Genomic DNA, 16,179 nt, shown 5'->3' with positions numbered 1-16,179 from the left:
TCTTGTTTTTTTTGTTTTTGGGCGCCGCCATTCAGTGAGTCTCGTCATTATGACTGAAGGCAGAGTTGCAAGGGGTGTGGCCTGAGAGGTCATGACTTTGATGTGTCAATTGGTGAAAGGTTAAAAGGTCATCTTGATAGCCACGTTTGCATCTGAGTTTACGTAAAAATAACAAAAGAACAATGTGCATTCATTTATTTCATTCACTTGCTAACATCTTCAACTCTATGTATTTTTCAACTGTGATTTTGGATTTTTGATGATTGTTCTTTATTGATTTCAAAGTTGCAATTCTTTTCTCTCTCATCTCTTCTTCTGGTCCTGTATTTAAAAATTTTCTGTCACCTTCCCGGTGTCAGGACTATAGTACATCAAAACCGTAGTCACAAGACTGAACTCTTAAGTAGAAAAAATGTTGCAAAATCAGAATCCTAATTTAACTGAAGAACAAATCAAAGAGAGCGTTTGCTAGAACTGAATTTCACACAAACATTTGGAAGTTTTTCTTCACACAGAGAACCAAACACATGGAATAAGCTACCAAGTAGTGTAGTGGACAGTAGGACTTTAGGGACTTTCAAAACTCGACTTGATGGATAGATAAATAGATAGATAGATAGATATTATTTTTAAAATGACCTTTATTATGAACATTAACAATATACACAGTCAAAAGACAAACAATTCCAATATTCAAGATAAAACAAAAAGGTATATATCAGACAACCACCACTACTCCCCCTTTACACTCCTCCTACTCCACACATTAATAAAAAAACATGTTGATGCTCACCATTATTTTTCATTCCCAGTTGAGCACCAGTTCACCCCCCTCCACAGCACACAGTACCTGTCATGTCCCCCATAGATAGATAGATAGATGGATATGAAAGGCACTATATGATAGATAGATAGATAGATAGATAGATAGATAGATAGATAGATAGATAAATAATCTCCATGATTGACAGGAGTCTGCTCAGCGCCCGCCGCTCTGCCACGGATGTCAAACTGTCCAGCTCTGTGCCTACAATAGAGCCTGCCTTCCTCACCAGTTTGTCCAGGCGTGAGGTGTCCCTCTTCCTTATGCTGCCTCCCCACCACATAGAAGAGGGCGCTCACCACAACCGTCTGATAGAACATCTGCAGCATCTTACTGCAGATTTTGAAGGACACCAACCTTCTAATGACGTATAGTCGGCTCTGTCCTCTCTTGCACAGAGCATCAGTATTGGCAGTCCAGTCCAATGCATCATCCAGCTGCACTCCCAGGTATTTATAGGTCTGTACCCTCTGCACAGTCACCTCTGATGATCACGGGGTCCATGAAGGGCCTGGGCCTCCTAAAATCCACCACCAGCTCCTTGGTTTTGCTGGTGTTCAGTTGTAGGTGATTTGAGTCGCACCATTTAACAAAGTCCTTGATTAGGTTCCTGTACTCCTCCTCCTGCCCACTCCTGATGCAGCCCACCATAGCAGTGTCGTCAGTGAACTTTTGCACGTGGCAGGACTCCGAGTTGTATTGGAAGTCTGATGTATGTTGGCTGAACAGGGCCAGAGAAAGTCCAGTCCTGTGCTGCTGACCACAATGTCATACCTGCAGTTCCCGAGACGCACATACTGAGGTCTGTCTGTAAGATAGTCCACAATCCATGGCACCAGGTATGAATCTACTCCCATCTCTGTCAGGTTGTCCCTAAGGAGCAGAGGCTGGATGGTGTTTAAGGTGCTAGAGAAGTTCAGAAACATCATTCTTACTGAACCACTGCCTCTGTCCAAGTAGGAGAAGGATCGGTATAGCATATAGATGATGGCATCCTCTGCTCCCACCTTCTCCTGGTATGCGAACTGCAGAGGGTCAAGGGCGTTATGCTATGTTATGTTATGATGTTATTTTGGAGAAATTAAGTGGATCGGACTGGCGAGCTTTGTTGGGCTGAATGGCTTTTTAGATTATTCTAATGTTCTAATGTCTGTGAACCTTGGAAAGGTTGCTTTAATTCTAAGGATAGAAATGTTTTGTTTGGCTCTCCTGAGTTCCTGCATATCATTAGTCACCAGAAAGTCCTTGGCGAGCAACAGCGTGTGCAGATATTCGCTCTGCTAGTGCATCGTAATTGAATAATTAGCTCATTACCAAATTAAATCAATTAGAATTTCATTCCAGTACTGGAAGTCCCCAGATGCCATCTGAGTATCACTTATATGATGCGTAATTTATAAATTGAAATGTGCCAGTAAAATGCAAATGTATGCACAGCGATCTGCAGCATCCACATGAAGTGAAGTTCACAACTTTCTATTTTATTTTTTTGGTACACAAGTAGTAGTAGTAGTAGTATATGAACATACCCAAATTGATTCAGTTCATGGTCATGGGGGTGAATGGAGTCTGTCCTGACAGAAAAGAGTGCAAAGTGAGAGCCATGAAGTTTAATGTGCTATATTTTTTTTTTTTTTTTATATTTCATGTGCTTTAACCTCCTTAGAAAAACATTTGAAAATAGACCTCCATTCATCTATATCCTAACAACAGGGTCACGGGGGGTCTGCTGGAGGCAATCCCAGTCAACACAGGGCGCCAGGGATGAAACAAACCCCGGGCAGGGCGCCATTCCACCGCAGGGGGCACACACACACACCAAGGAAAATTCACCAATCCCCCTAAGCTGCATGTCTTTGGACTGTGGGAGGAAACCCACACAGACACGGGGAGAACATGCAGACTCCACGTAGGGAGGACCCGGGAATCGAACCCAGGTCTCCTAACTGCGAGGCAGCAGCTCTACCCACTGTGCCACAGTGCCACCCTGAAGATGACAATGACCACAGAAAAGTTTATTGTTTGCTCCCGTAGCTTGCCTTGTTGCTCTGTCTTACCGCCTGGGGTACAGAGAGTGTGGCTGAGTGAAGGAACCGCAAGTCGCCACTGGAAATTGTTGGGGCAGAATCATTTTTAACGATCTGTTTAAGTACTTAACCACTTGTATCTCATAGTGTTTACTTTCTATTTCTTTTACTAATGCAAATATTTGTTTTCCTTGACAGGCAAGAGCCAGTGCCAAAAAGTTCCGGAAAGTGACCTTAACAGTGTCTCCAAAGGGGATAATCCAAACTGACACAGAAACGAACGATCTCATTGAAAACGTCTCAATATACAGGTGCGTATGGCTAATGTCTCAGAATGACAACGCACAGCAGTTTTTCCGACCAAAGGCTCCTTAATAGGGAACATCTAATTAAGGGGCGCGTTCTTTGAATGTGTGGCACCTTTTTGTCTAAGTCCAACAAGGTAAAAACAAACATCAAAAAAGACGTTTTTCTGATAGTTGGATTGGCATTTTCTTTTTGGGTGTTACACAAAATGATGATCAGGAACAAAGCAAGGAGCTGAAACTAGAAACCTTTACTCATTGAGTAAAGCAGGAATGTTATTTGTTACAAAATATGAAGGTGTCTTAAACCTAGTGGACTCAAAAGGACTCATTTAAAGGCTAACATTTTGTGGTGTGATTGCTATGCCATTGTTATAGTACTGAGGTCAGAGGTCGCAAATTATGACATCAGCAGCAAATGTTACCGCTCTCGGTTCATCCGAGATTTGGATAACAACACCTTACAGTATGTACAGTGGAACCTCGGGTCACAACCGTAATTTGTTCCAAAACTCTGGTCGCAACCCGAACTAATTTCCCCCCATAGGATTGTATGTAAATACTGTTAATCCGTTTCGGACCGTACGAGCTGTATGTAAATATTTTTTTTTTTAAAGATTTTTAAGCACAAAAACAGTTAATTATGCCATAGAATGCACAGCGTAATAGTAAGCTAAATATAAAAACACTGAATAACACTGAGAAAACCTTGAACAGAGAAAACTAACTTTGCAGGAGTTCACGCTACAGCCTTATGAACCGCTCGTTTTTTTTAATGAGTTTTAAGCACAGGGAAAAAAATGAAAATTTAAAAAATCCGTAATTAATACAAAAACTAACCATAAACAACCAAGAAAACTAACCTTGCAGCAAATCGCTATGAATCTTCCTGTCTTTCTCGCATATGATCGCTTCACTTACGCTATCCCCTGCAAGTTGCTTCTCCTTCAGCCACACTAGTTTTTCCACCTCTTCCAGCACTTGAGGCCTCTGCCTGGTTCACACTGTAACTCCTATTGCAACATCAGCTGCTTTAATGGCCTCTTTCTGCTTTAGAACAGTCGAAATCGTAGATTTTGACTTCATGTACTCGGCGGGAAGATCAGTAACACGAACGCCACGCTTATACTTTTCAATAATTTCTTTCTTTAATTCGATTTCAATTTTCTTTAAACCTTTCTTCTCACCATCACTACCACTCTTCACTTGCTTAGAGGCCATGGTTAATTGTAAAATGAATGCAAAAGCACACAAAACAGAGATCACAGCGAATGCACACGTCTGAATGAGAACAACTGAACACGTGCGGAAATCCTCGGCGCGTACGAACCGGAAAGGGAAACTGGCTTGTTCGTCACCCGAGTGTGTGGTCGTGAACAGAAGCAAAAGTTTGGCTAACTTTTTGGTCGTAACCCGATTTGTACGTGGTCCGAGTTGTCCGTGACCCGAAGTTCCACTATACTTTGCTTTTCTTTTGATCTGGTGTCTAGCCTATTCGTTTTTCGTTTTTTCTTTTTATTAATTTTATTACAATCCATACAAAGCAATTAAGTTTTTACAAAAAGAAAAATTGAGTTAAGAACAGATCGATCCCCACCCCTGAGAGAGAGAGCAAGCGAGCCGTAAAATTTAAGGCTTGTAAACATACCTAAGTTAATAAATTCTCTGTGCTTTATGAACTTATTTTAAAATATTACTTATTAGATACTGCCATGTTTTGAAAAAAGTCTGTACAGATCCTCTAACTGAGTATTTGATTTTTTCCAATTTTAAATAGTATAACACATCAGTTTCCCACTGACTTAAAAGAGGAGAGTTTGGGTTCTTCCAGTTTATCAGAATGAGTCAGCGTGTCAAAAGTGTAGTGAATGCCATCACAATTTGTTTGTCTTTCTCCACTTTAAACACTTCTGGAAGAACCCCAAACACAGCTGTTAATGGGTTAGGAGGGATTGTGAGTCCAAGGCTGTCTGAGAGGTTATTAAAAATCGTTTTTCTTTTTTGACAAAATTTTTTGTTTTCTGTATTTGGTTTTGGCAAAAAGGTAGGACTGACTTTTTTGGTTAGAAAGTTTGCTTGAATTCTGACTGATGTTTCATTTCCTGATCCTTATTTGAAAAGAATCGTCTCTGCCTTTCTCTGAGGGCATTTTATAACAAGGATCTGTTGAGGACTTTTTTCAGAACATGGCGAGAACTCAGTAACAGTGCCAGGCAAGGTATGATGGTTTTAATGGGCGTTCGCATATCATGTGAGTAAAGCAATTACTGCAATAGCCAGGTCTGTCTGTTGGTCTGTCTGTCTGTCCATATGAAACAACTCAGCCTCTCGCGGAGTGATTTTGTTGAAATGTGACACACTTTTTCCTTTTGTCTAGACAGTTAAATTTTCATTGAGATAGTGGGTAGTGCTGCTGCCTCGTAGTTAGGAGACCTGGGTTCACTTCCCGGGTCCTCCATGCGTAGAGTTTGCATGTTCTCCCCGTGTCTGCGTGGGTTTCCTCCCACAGTCCAAAGACAGGCAGGTTAGGTGCACTGGTGATCCTCAATTGTCCCTAGTGTGTGCTTGGTGTGTGTGTGTGCACCCTGCGGTGGGCTGGCACCCTGCCCGGGGTTTGTTTCCTACCTTAAGCCCTCTGTTAGCTGTGATTGGCTCCAGCAGACCCCCGTGACCCTGTAGTTAGGATATAGCAGATTGGATAATGGATGGATGGATATCTTGGACAGTGGCTGCTCCCTCGCAGTTAGGAGACCTGGGCTCGCTTCCCAGAGTGAGTTTTTGCATGTTCTCCCCGTATCTGCGTGGGTTTCCCTTGGGAGGTCCGGTTACCTCCCACAGTCCAAAGACATGCAGGTTGGGTGCATTGGCGATGCTAAATTGTCCCTAGTGTGTGCTTGGTGTGTGTGTGTAGATACTTTATTAATCCCAAGGGGAAATTCACATACTCCAGCAGCAGCATACTGATAAAGGACAATATTAAATTAAAGAGTAATAACAATGCAGGTATAACAGACAATAGCTTTGTATAATGTTAACGTTTACCCCCCGGGTGGAATTGAAGAGTCTCATAGTGTGGGGTCTCCTCAGTCTGTCAGTGGAGCAGGATGGTAACAGCAGTCTGTCTGTCGTGAAGCTGCTCCTCTGTCTGGAGATGATCCTGTTCAGTTGATTCTCCATGATTGACAGGAGTCTGCTCAGCGCCCGTCGCTCTGCCGCGGATGTCAAACTGTCCAACTCTGTGCCTACAATAGAGCCTGCCTTCCTCACCAGTTTGTCCAGGCGTGAGGCGTCCCTCTTCGTTATGCTGCCTCCCCAGCTCACCACCACACAGAAGAGGGCGCTCGCCACAACCGTCTGATTGAACATCCGCAGCATCTTATTGTCGGTTCTGTCCTCTCTTGCACAGAGCATCAGTATTGAGATAGATAGATAGATAGATAGATAGATAGATAGATAGATAGATAGATAGATAGATAGATAGATAGATAGATAGATAGATAGATATGAAAGTGTGAAAGAAAGATTAAATGCTTGCAAGCTACTAAGGATTAAAAGCTGACAAAGCTGTTTTGCTATAACGGCAGGTTATTCATGCTGGCATCTGTTAAGACAGGGTGCAGTAAGCTGACTGAGGACAATTTCCTCTTTATGAACGCGTCTATTAGACACAGGAAAAATGGCCTTTCCTTCTTTATGGTCCATCTGACACGTTCACAAAACAGAAACAGATGGCCTATTTGCGTAATAAAAAGGAAATGCTTAGGTAAACGATATTACCTGCAGCTGCAGTTCGAAGCGGGGTGCTGCCATCGAGACAGACGTGGAGAGAGCAAACCAAATGAACAACTTCTTTAATAGGTTTGATCACCCTACCCCACTCTCACCTCGGAGTACTGCATCCTCCAACCATCCTTCTGCTGATACCAGCATAGGTGAGACATCCCCACTCACAATTACAGCAGCCCATGTAAGCAGAGAGCTGAGAACAACAACAACAACATTTATTTCTATAGCACATTTTCATACAAACAGTAGCTCAAAGTGCTTTACATAATAAAGAATAGAAAAATAAAAGACACAATAAGAAAACAAAATAAGTCAACATTAATTAACATCGGATAAGAGTAAGGTCCAATGGCCAGGGGGGACAGAAAAAACAAAAAAATAAAATCTGTAGGGAGTCCAGACCATGAGACCACCCAGTCCCCTCAGGGCCGGCACTTCGTGCCAGCAAAGCGGTGGGTCCAGATGGAGTATCGCCAAGACTTCTGAAGGCCTGTGCGTTGGAACTGGGGAGTCCTCTACAGCGCATCTTCAACCTGAGCCTGGAACAGGGGAGAGTCCCAAGGCTTTGGAAAACATCTTGTATCACCCCAGTCTCAAAGGTATCACATCCTAGTGAGCTGAATGACTTCCGGCCTGCTCTGACATCACATCTGATGAAGACCATGGAGCGGCTACTGCTTCACCACGTGAGGCCACAGGTCTGCCATGCCCTCGACCCTCTGCAGTTTGCATACCAGGAGAAGGTGGGAGCGGAGGATACCATCATCTATATGCTACACTGATCCCTCTGCCACCTGGACCTGCTGTAAGAATTATGTTTTTGGACTTCTCTAGCGCCTTCGACACCATCCAACCTCTGAGACAAGCTGACTGAGATGGGAGTAGACTCACACCTGGTGCCATTGATCGTGGACTATCTTACAGACAGACCTCAATATGTGCGTCTTGGGAACTGCAGGTCTGACATTGTGTGCAGCAATACAGGGCCGGGGGACTGTACTTTCTCCGGTCCTGTTCAATCTATATACATCAGACTTCCAATATGACTCGGAGTCCTGCCACGTGCACAAGTTCACTGATGACACTGCTATGGTGGGCTGCATCAGGAGTGGGAGGGAGGAGGAGTAGAGAAAGTTAATCAAAGACTTTGTTAAATGGTGCGACTCAAACCACTTACATCTTAACACCAGCAAAACCAAGGAGCTGGTGGTGGAGTTTAGGAGGCCCAGGCCCCTCATGGACCCCATGATCATCAGAGGTGACTGTGCAGAGGGTGCTTATAAATAGACTTATAAATATCTGGGAGTGCAGCTGGATGACAAATTGGACTGGACTGCCAATACTGATGCTCTACGTAAAAAAGGTCAGAGCCAACTATACTTTCTGAGAAGGTTGGCATCCTTCAACATCTGCAGTAAGATGCTACAAATGTTCTATCAGACGGTTGTGGCGAGTGCCCTCTTCTACGCAGTGGTGTGCTGGGGATGCAGCATAAAGATGAAAGATGCCTCACGCCTGGACAAACTTGTTAAGAAGGCAGGCTGTATTGTAGGAGTAAAGCTGGACAGTTTAACACCTGTGGCAGAGCAACGGGCATTAAGCAAACCTTCTCCTTACTTCTCAAAAAACATAATAGATAGATAGATAGATAGATAGATAGATAGATAGATAGATAGATCAACATTTATTTATATAGCACATTTTCATACAAAAATCAAAGTGCTTTACAAAATGAAGAATAGAAAAATAGAAGACACAATAAAAAATAAACATAAGTCAACATTAATTAACATAGAATAAGAGTAAGGTCCAATGGCCAGGGTGGACAGAAAAAAAAAAACTCCAGTCGGCTGGAGAAAAAAAATAAAATCTGTAGGGGTTCCAGACCACGAGACCGCCCAGTCCCCTCTGGTCAATCTACCTAACATAAGTCAAACAGTCCTCTTTGTATTTAGGGTTTTCATGGATGATGATGGTCACGTAGACTTCTGGCTTTCAGTCCATCAATGTTGGTGCATCCTGATGCTTTGAGTAGGTGGTGGTGGTACAGGCTGCCACCACAAAGAATCCGGAAAAAGAAACGGAAGAGAGAGTTGGGGTCAGTACAGATTTTAGAGCCACCATGAATAGTTATTGTGATGAATTGAACATATAGAGTATCAGTATTAAGTTAAAGTGAAGTTAGGAGAAGGCCATGTTAAAGTAATGTGTTTTCAGCAGTGTTTTAAAGTGCTCCACCGTATCAGCCTGGCGATTTCCTATTGGCAGGCTATTCCAGATTTTAGGTGCATAACAGCAGAAGGCCGCCCGCCTCACCACTTCTTTTAAGTTTAGCTTTTGGAATTCTAAGGAGACACTCATTTGAGGATCTGATGTTACGATTTGGAATATAAGATGTCAGACACTCTGATATATAAGATGGAGCGAGATTATTTAAGGCTTTATAAACCATAAGCAGTATTTTAAAGTCAATTTTAAATGACACAGGCAACCAGTGTAGTGACATCAAAACTGGAGAAATGTGTTCGGATTTTCTTTTCCTAGTTAAGATTCTAGCAGCCGCATTCTGCACTCGTTGCAAGTGATTTATGTCTTTTTTGGGTGGTCCTGAGAGGAGTGCGTTACAGTAATCTAGTCGACTGAAAACAAAAGCGTGAATTAATTTCTCAGCATCTTTCAATGATATAAGAGGTCTAACTTTTGCTATGTTTCTTAAGTGAAAAAATGCTGTCCTAGTGGTCTGATGAACATGTGATTTAAAATTCAGGTTACAGTCAACGGTTACCCCTCAGTTTTTTTGCTTCCGTCTTAACTTTTAATCCTTATGCATCAAGTTTATTTCTGATAACCTCATTGAATAGATAGATAGATAGATAGATAGATAGATAGATAGATAGATAGATAGATAGATAGATAGATAGATAGATAGATAGATAGATACTGTGGCCTGCAGGGGGAGAACCAGATCCCCAAACCCTACACATCCAGACACTGGGCACAATCAGCAACTTGTGTTTTTTATTTTTCTTGTGGAAAACGTTTCCTTTTAATTTCCCACCTGCACAGCACAAATAAGAAAATAGTAAAGTAGCAAGCACAAGTCTTTGCCTTCTCTTCTTTTCTCTTCTCTTCTTTCTCTCTATCTCTCTGTGTCTTCTGCCTCCACTCCTCCCGGGGTGCATCGTCCTCTCCCTTCCGAGTCTTGCTTCTGAAGCGATGGCAGGGGGCTTCTTTTATCCTGCACCTGGGGGTACTTCCAATGCCCCATTAGCGCAGTCCAAAAGCACTTCTGGGTGAAGCGGAAGCCCGACAAAGTAGGGCTTTGCAGTCCCTGGCAGCTCCCCCTGGCATCACCCATGGAACCCAACAAGGCTGTGCCAGACTCCTACTCTCATGAGGCACTGTGGGAAAATCAAGGCACTGCTGCACCCCGGGGAGCTTCTACCCGTTGCAGTTTCCACATTATTTTCAAATTGCCTTTCCTTTTTGATTTGCCATTGTTTAAAAAAAATATATTTTTGGATGGAATATTAATTTAATTCTGCTTAATCCAAATCAGGATCACAGGGGGCCAGAGCCTATCCCAGCAGCACTGGGCATGAAACCACTCTGGACACGACATTAGTCCGTCACAAGGCAAACCCCCTCCACTCAGACTCAAGTAGGGGCCATTAAGGGACGGCCAATTAGTGTAACATTTAATGTCCAAACTGATAAACAAAGAGCGTCCAGGCCCGAGAGTCACACCCATTAATGACTGCCCATGCGCCTGCAGCATACTTTTTAGTTAACACAAAATCTGTTTATGCATATTTCATTCTTTTTTTTTTCCACAGACTACATGTAGCTCAGAGATGGCCTTTAAACCACACAGTATCTGAAGCATTTTTGATGAGATGGTTCTGATTGCTCTATCTGGCTAACCGGAGATGTGCTTTGAGCTCTTGTTCCCCCGACACTAGCGAGCATAATTATACGGCAGATCTTTTTGAAGTGAATAGTTAATTAATTCTAATCCTCTCCTTTGCTCATAAGGGGCATTTCTTCCTACCCTAATTTAAAAGCAAATGAATTAATGCCTAAAAATGCATAGGACCAATTACAGGGAATTCATTGACCCCGAGCAATGGCTGCTAGTGTGTATATTGTAAGTTTCCATTTTAATTAATCACATGTTTTCCAATGATGTAAATCAGAAGTTCAACTATTGACACAGCCCCAGAGTTTCATAACTGTGCACCATTTCATTCCAATGTAATAAAATGGATACACTCCGGGCTATTCTGGGATTAAGTTCATGTCTTTTTAATCAATAGACTGCAGAATGGTGAGAACAAATAGCGACTTGCTAGGATACAACAGCGGCGCAGTCTTCGGCGGTCTCTCTCAGTGCCTCCTGTTAAGTTTTTGCTCTCGATTCCTTTAAAACAATCCAGCCAGCCTGTGTTACACCCTGGCCTGAGCTGGCATGTTGCATCTTGACATCAACCTACGACTTCATGATTTTCTCTGAAAAGAAATACTACATTTGGAAATTGGTATATAATTCACATGAACTGGTGTACACATATCATGGTAGCATTTACTTTCCTTATACATTGTTCTTTTACTCTTTGTGATTTTTCTCATTATAAAATTTATTGTGGCATTTTAGTAACTTCCTCACCCTTCCATTTTGTTGTTGATTTTATAACACAGGAGACAAAAACATCCTTGTGGGCTTTTGGTTTTCATGGCCATGTTGTTGTTATGTCTGCGGTGAAATAGAAACAGAGAGGAAAACAGTAACCAGAGCGGGTGAACGTGAGCCAAGCTTAAATCTGATAATCAAAGTGCAGAAGAAAATAAGACATTTGACGACAGCAACACTTATTAATTAATTATTAGTAATTTCTATAGCACATTTTTATACAAAGGAAGTAGCTTAAAGTGTCTTTAAAGAATTCAAAGAAGTAATTACATGCAAAGAAAAAGAAATTTAAACTAGATAAGAATAATAATAATGCATAAATAGTATACAAAAAAATAATTCAGTATTGCATTAGATAGATAGATAGATAGATAGACAGATGTGAAAGGCACTATATAATAGATAGATAGATTATATGAAAATCACTATATAACAGATAGATAGATAGATAGATAGATAGATAGATATGAAAGGCACTATATAACATAGATAGATAGATAAAAAGGCACTATATAATAGATAGATAGATAGATAGATATGAAAGGCACTATATAATAGATAGATAGATAGATAGATAGATAGATAGATAGATAGATAGATAGATAGATAGATAGATAGATAGGTAAAACAATGGAAAGCGTCATGTGGTGGTAGGAATGGACAGCAGCCAACCATGACAGACTGCTCATTTCTATTACTAGTTTCCAACCTCAGGTTTGAGATTTTTGTAATGCCAATAAATAATGAAATATTATATTTAGTTAATTTCTTCATTACTTTGATCTTAATTAAAGGTTTGTTAACAAGGGAAGGAGCAAGTCAAAGTTAATCAAAGAGGTAATTATTAAATCTTGATTACAAGAATGTATACAACCTTTGACAATCTGGAGACGTCCCACAGAGGCAATCACGGAGAGAAATGAAAGTGTCAGTTTCCACATTAATGTGACTATTAAAGTCACCCAATATGATTATTGCATTATAATTAATATCTAAGGTCAAACGTTCCTGATAAATTTACCGTCATGAAATGGAGCTTCTTCTGAGGTGGGTACTAAAGCCTCTGAAAAGCTCCACAAAACTCAGTCCAGGATTTACACTTCCCTCCTCAGAAGAAGCACATGTTAACCTAGCCAGACCCCAAATACTGCCTCCTGGCTTCAGCCAGAGCACACTCTGAAAATGGGAAGCTGAAGAAACAGGACAACATGTTCAAAAAGTCCCACAAGAGAAGGGATGACCGTAAACCCGTAAAAGGGAAAACAAAGAATTGAAGGTTGATTTAAGGTAGAAATGCACAATAAAAAGCTCAAAAGGGCAAATAATGTCAAAGGGATTGGCTTAGAAGGCAATCTACAGCAAATAATTCCCCAAAAAAATTATTTTATACAGAGTAAGAATAATCAAATCGGGATACTTAAAGAGCTCCACCAAAAACAAATGATCTATGGCTTCTGGGCCTTCTCTTAAATAGCCAAAGGTTATTTAAAATAAAAAAAATCGACAGAAATAACATAAAAAATAGGAAAATAATAATACAGAGACAAGAGAAACAATAATGTAAAATAAAATGCACATACATTCACATAAATTCGCAGTAATACATAACACTTAAGACTTGGAATAAAAGTAAGGCACTCTATCCATATAAAAGGCAAATCCCTCACTAACTCCTCACTTATTCTCCCACTTTCCATATAGGTGGGAAGCTGAAATTTTGCATACTCATTCCTTGCAGTGTACTTAGGTATGTTAGGTTAGGTATATTTCATGTCCTATTGCAACACCCAAAGGAGGAAATGGGTTTACCCCCTAAACTGTTTATATAGATAGGGGAAACCCCTCCTCACCAATCATGGAGAATCCACTGCATCCACTGAACAGGATCATCTCCAGACAGAGGAGCAGCTTCAGCGACAGACTGAGGAGATCGTTCCTCCCCCACACTATGCGACTCTTCAGTTCCACACGGGGGTGAAAACGTTAACATTATTCAAAGTTATTGTCTGTTTTTACCTGCATTTTTATTACTCTTTAATTTAATATTGTTTTTTGTATCAGTATACTGCTGCTGGATTATGTGAATTTCCCCTTAATTATTTAATATTATAATATTATAATATTAATAAAGTATCTATCTATCTATCTATCTATCTATCTATCTATCTATCACTATTTCTGTGACTTCCAATATATGTAGGAAGCCCAAATTTCCCATCCTTTGCACTGTACTTACAAACGTTAAGTATGTTTCATTTCGCTCCGTGCCCCGTAACGAACTTTAGAAAATAATGTCTTCTTTTCTGCAGTTCTCACCATTATACTGTAAAGAACTTTTGGACACTGACCTCTTCTTTAGGCGATTTCATTCCTTATTTCCGTTAACAGACAATTTATTTCATGGCAGAGACGCACAAGGGCTGCCCCCGGTCCCCATTCCTTTTTCCGCATGTCCGCTGTCTAAAACTGAGCATTTCGCATACACAACATTTACAATCATAAATTAAACTCTTTACAATCATCAAATTCAATACTAAAATAAGCCTACAACAATTACATTGACAATCATGTTACGTTATTTTTAAAGTGTTTCCTTTTCTTTTTCATAACTGCTTTAACACACTACTTCTCGGCTGTGAAGCGCGGGTATTTTGCTAGTTAATAATAAAACTATGCTTCATTTAGTTCTGATGTCTAACATTAGGACCTCAAAGTATACAGACTGTGTAAGGCGGCAACAGTGGTTTTAGTAATTGGACCAACGTCCTTCAGAAATGTAATAAACAAAACTATGAATTTAAGAAAAAAAATTGTAGTGATAGAACAGGGCAAGAAGATCAAAAGCCTGAATAATTCACTTAACTGGGTCAAAACAAGAGACATAAATTTTAGTCACAGACCAAAAAGATTTTGAAACTTTTCAAGAAACAAACTGAACTCGTAAGTCTTTTTCATAATGAATCCCGAAACTTGGACAACCTGGTAGTGCACAACTCTTAACTTTACACCATCACAGTAATGACATCATGCGTTTTATACCCCATGTTGTTCTGTCTTGTAAAATCATTGCAGTTATGTAAAACAAACACAAAATGTTATTGTGAGTGCATGTACTCTGCTTTAAATGTTGTGAAAAACGCATCCAAGACTCAGTAAATTTAACAACAGAATTCCTTGACGTCCAAGATACTCTGTTTTAGTGGCTAAGGACAACTATAAAAAAATGAAAAAGAAAAAGCTAGATCATGACACAAAGGATATTAAATTATCTAGACCTTTTGGTGATATTCAAAATACATAACTAAAAAAATCACTCCAAGTCCACTGCTTGGCCTCCATTGTGTGATTCATAGAGTGAGATAGAACCATCAGGCAAGGCCTCAAGTAAAGGAGCTGAATCTGGATTTATACAACAGATTCTGCACTCAAAATGTCATCATTAACTATAATTGATTCAATTCATAATCAACAGCTGGTTAATAAATGTAACCTTTGGAAAAAAATAAACACAAAAAATATTATGAGAGTGTGGTTTACCTAAATGAACCCTATATATTGTAAATGTCACAAATTTGAAAAAACAGATAACATGAAAAGATTCATTTTTGCAGAGTAGGTGGTTTTAAGGGTGGCAGAAAACAACAACAGCATTTATTTCTATCGCACATTTTCATACAAATGATGGAGCTCAAAGTTCTTTACATGATGAAGAAAGAGAAAAGAAGACAAAAGAAATAAGAATTAAAATAAGGGAACACTAATTAACATAGAATAAAAGTAACGTCCGAGGGCCAGGGAGAACAGAAAAAAAACTCCAGACGGCTGGAGAAAAAAATAAAATCTGTAGGGGTTCTGAGGCCACGAGACCACCCAGCCCCCTCTAGGCATTCTACCTAACATCAACAACCTCAATTAGTCCTCATGGTATTCAGGGTTCACATGGATGAACTTGATGATGACGGTCATGTGGACTTCTGGACTTTAATCCATCAATGGAGGGACATCACGGTGCTTTGATCAGGTGGTGGTGGCGCAGGTCACCACCACAGAAAACCGAAGAGAGAGTAGGGGTTAGTACCGATTTTGAAGCCACCATGAGTAATAATGATAATTAATTGAATATACAGAGCATCAGGGGGGCAGCACGGTGGCGCAGTGGTAGCGCTGCTGCCTCGCAGTTAGGAGACCCGGGTTCGCTTCCCGGGTCCTCCCTGCGTGGAGTTGCATGTTCTCCCGTGTCTGCGTGGGTTTCCTCCGGGCGCTCCGGTTTCCTCCCGCAATCCAAAGACATGCAGGTTAGGTGGATTGGCGATTCTACATTGGCCCTAGTGTGTGCTTGGTGTGTGGGTGTGTTTGTGTGTGTCCTGCGGTGGGTTGGCACCCTGCCCAGGATTGGTTCCTGCCTTGTGCCCTGTGTTGGCTGGGATTGGCTCCAGCAGACCCTTGTGACCCTGTATTCGGATTCAGCGGGTTAGAAAATGGATGGATGGATGGAGCATCAGGATTAAACTAAGATGAAACTCTGAGAAAGCCATGTTACAATAATGA

The 16,179-nt window shown here is 40.9% G+C and overlaps 1 protein-coding gene across 3 annotated transcripts in view; it reads left to right on the top strand.

The window, feature by feature from the left end:
- si:dkey-71h2.2 (low density lipoprotein receptor adapter protein 1) overlaps positions 1–16,179 on the top strand; it is a 191,705-nt gene that overhangs the window by 70,090 nt on the left and 105,436 nt on the right. For all 3 annotated transcript variants that reach the window (XM_039749477.1, XM_039749474.1, XM_039749475.1), the window contains exon 3: positions 3,049–3,161. In XM_039749477.1, the coding sequence (XP_039605411.1) occupies positions 3,049–3,161 (113 nt within the window). The remainder of the gene's footprint in view (positions 1–3,048; positions 3,162–16,179) is intronic.

This window comes from Polypterus senegalus, chromosome 3 (assembly GCF_016835505.1).
Source record: "Polypterus senegalus isolate Bchr_013 chromosome 3, ASM1683550v1, whole genome shotgun sequence".
Taxonomy (NCBI): domain Eukaryota; kingdom Metazoa; phylum Chordata; class Cladistia; order Polypteriformes; family Polypteridae; genus Polypterus; species Polypterus senegalus.
The sequence above is the reverse complement of the archived record's forward strand: the minus strand, read 5'-3'. Positions and strand labels throughout refer to the sequence as shown.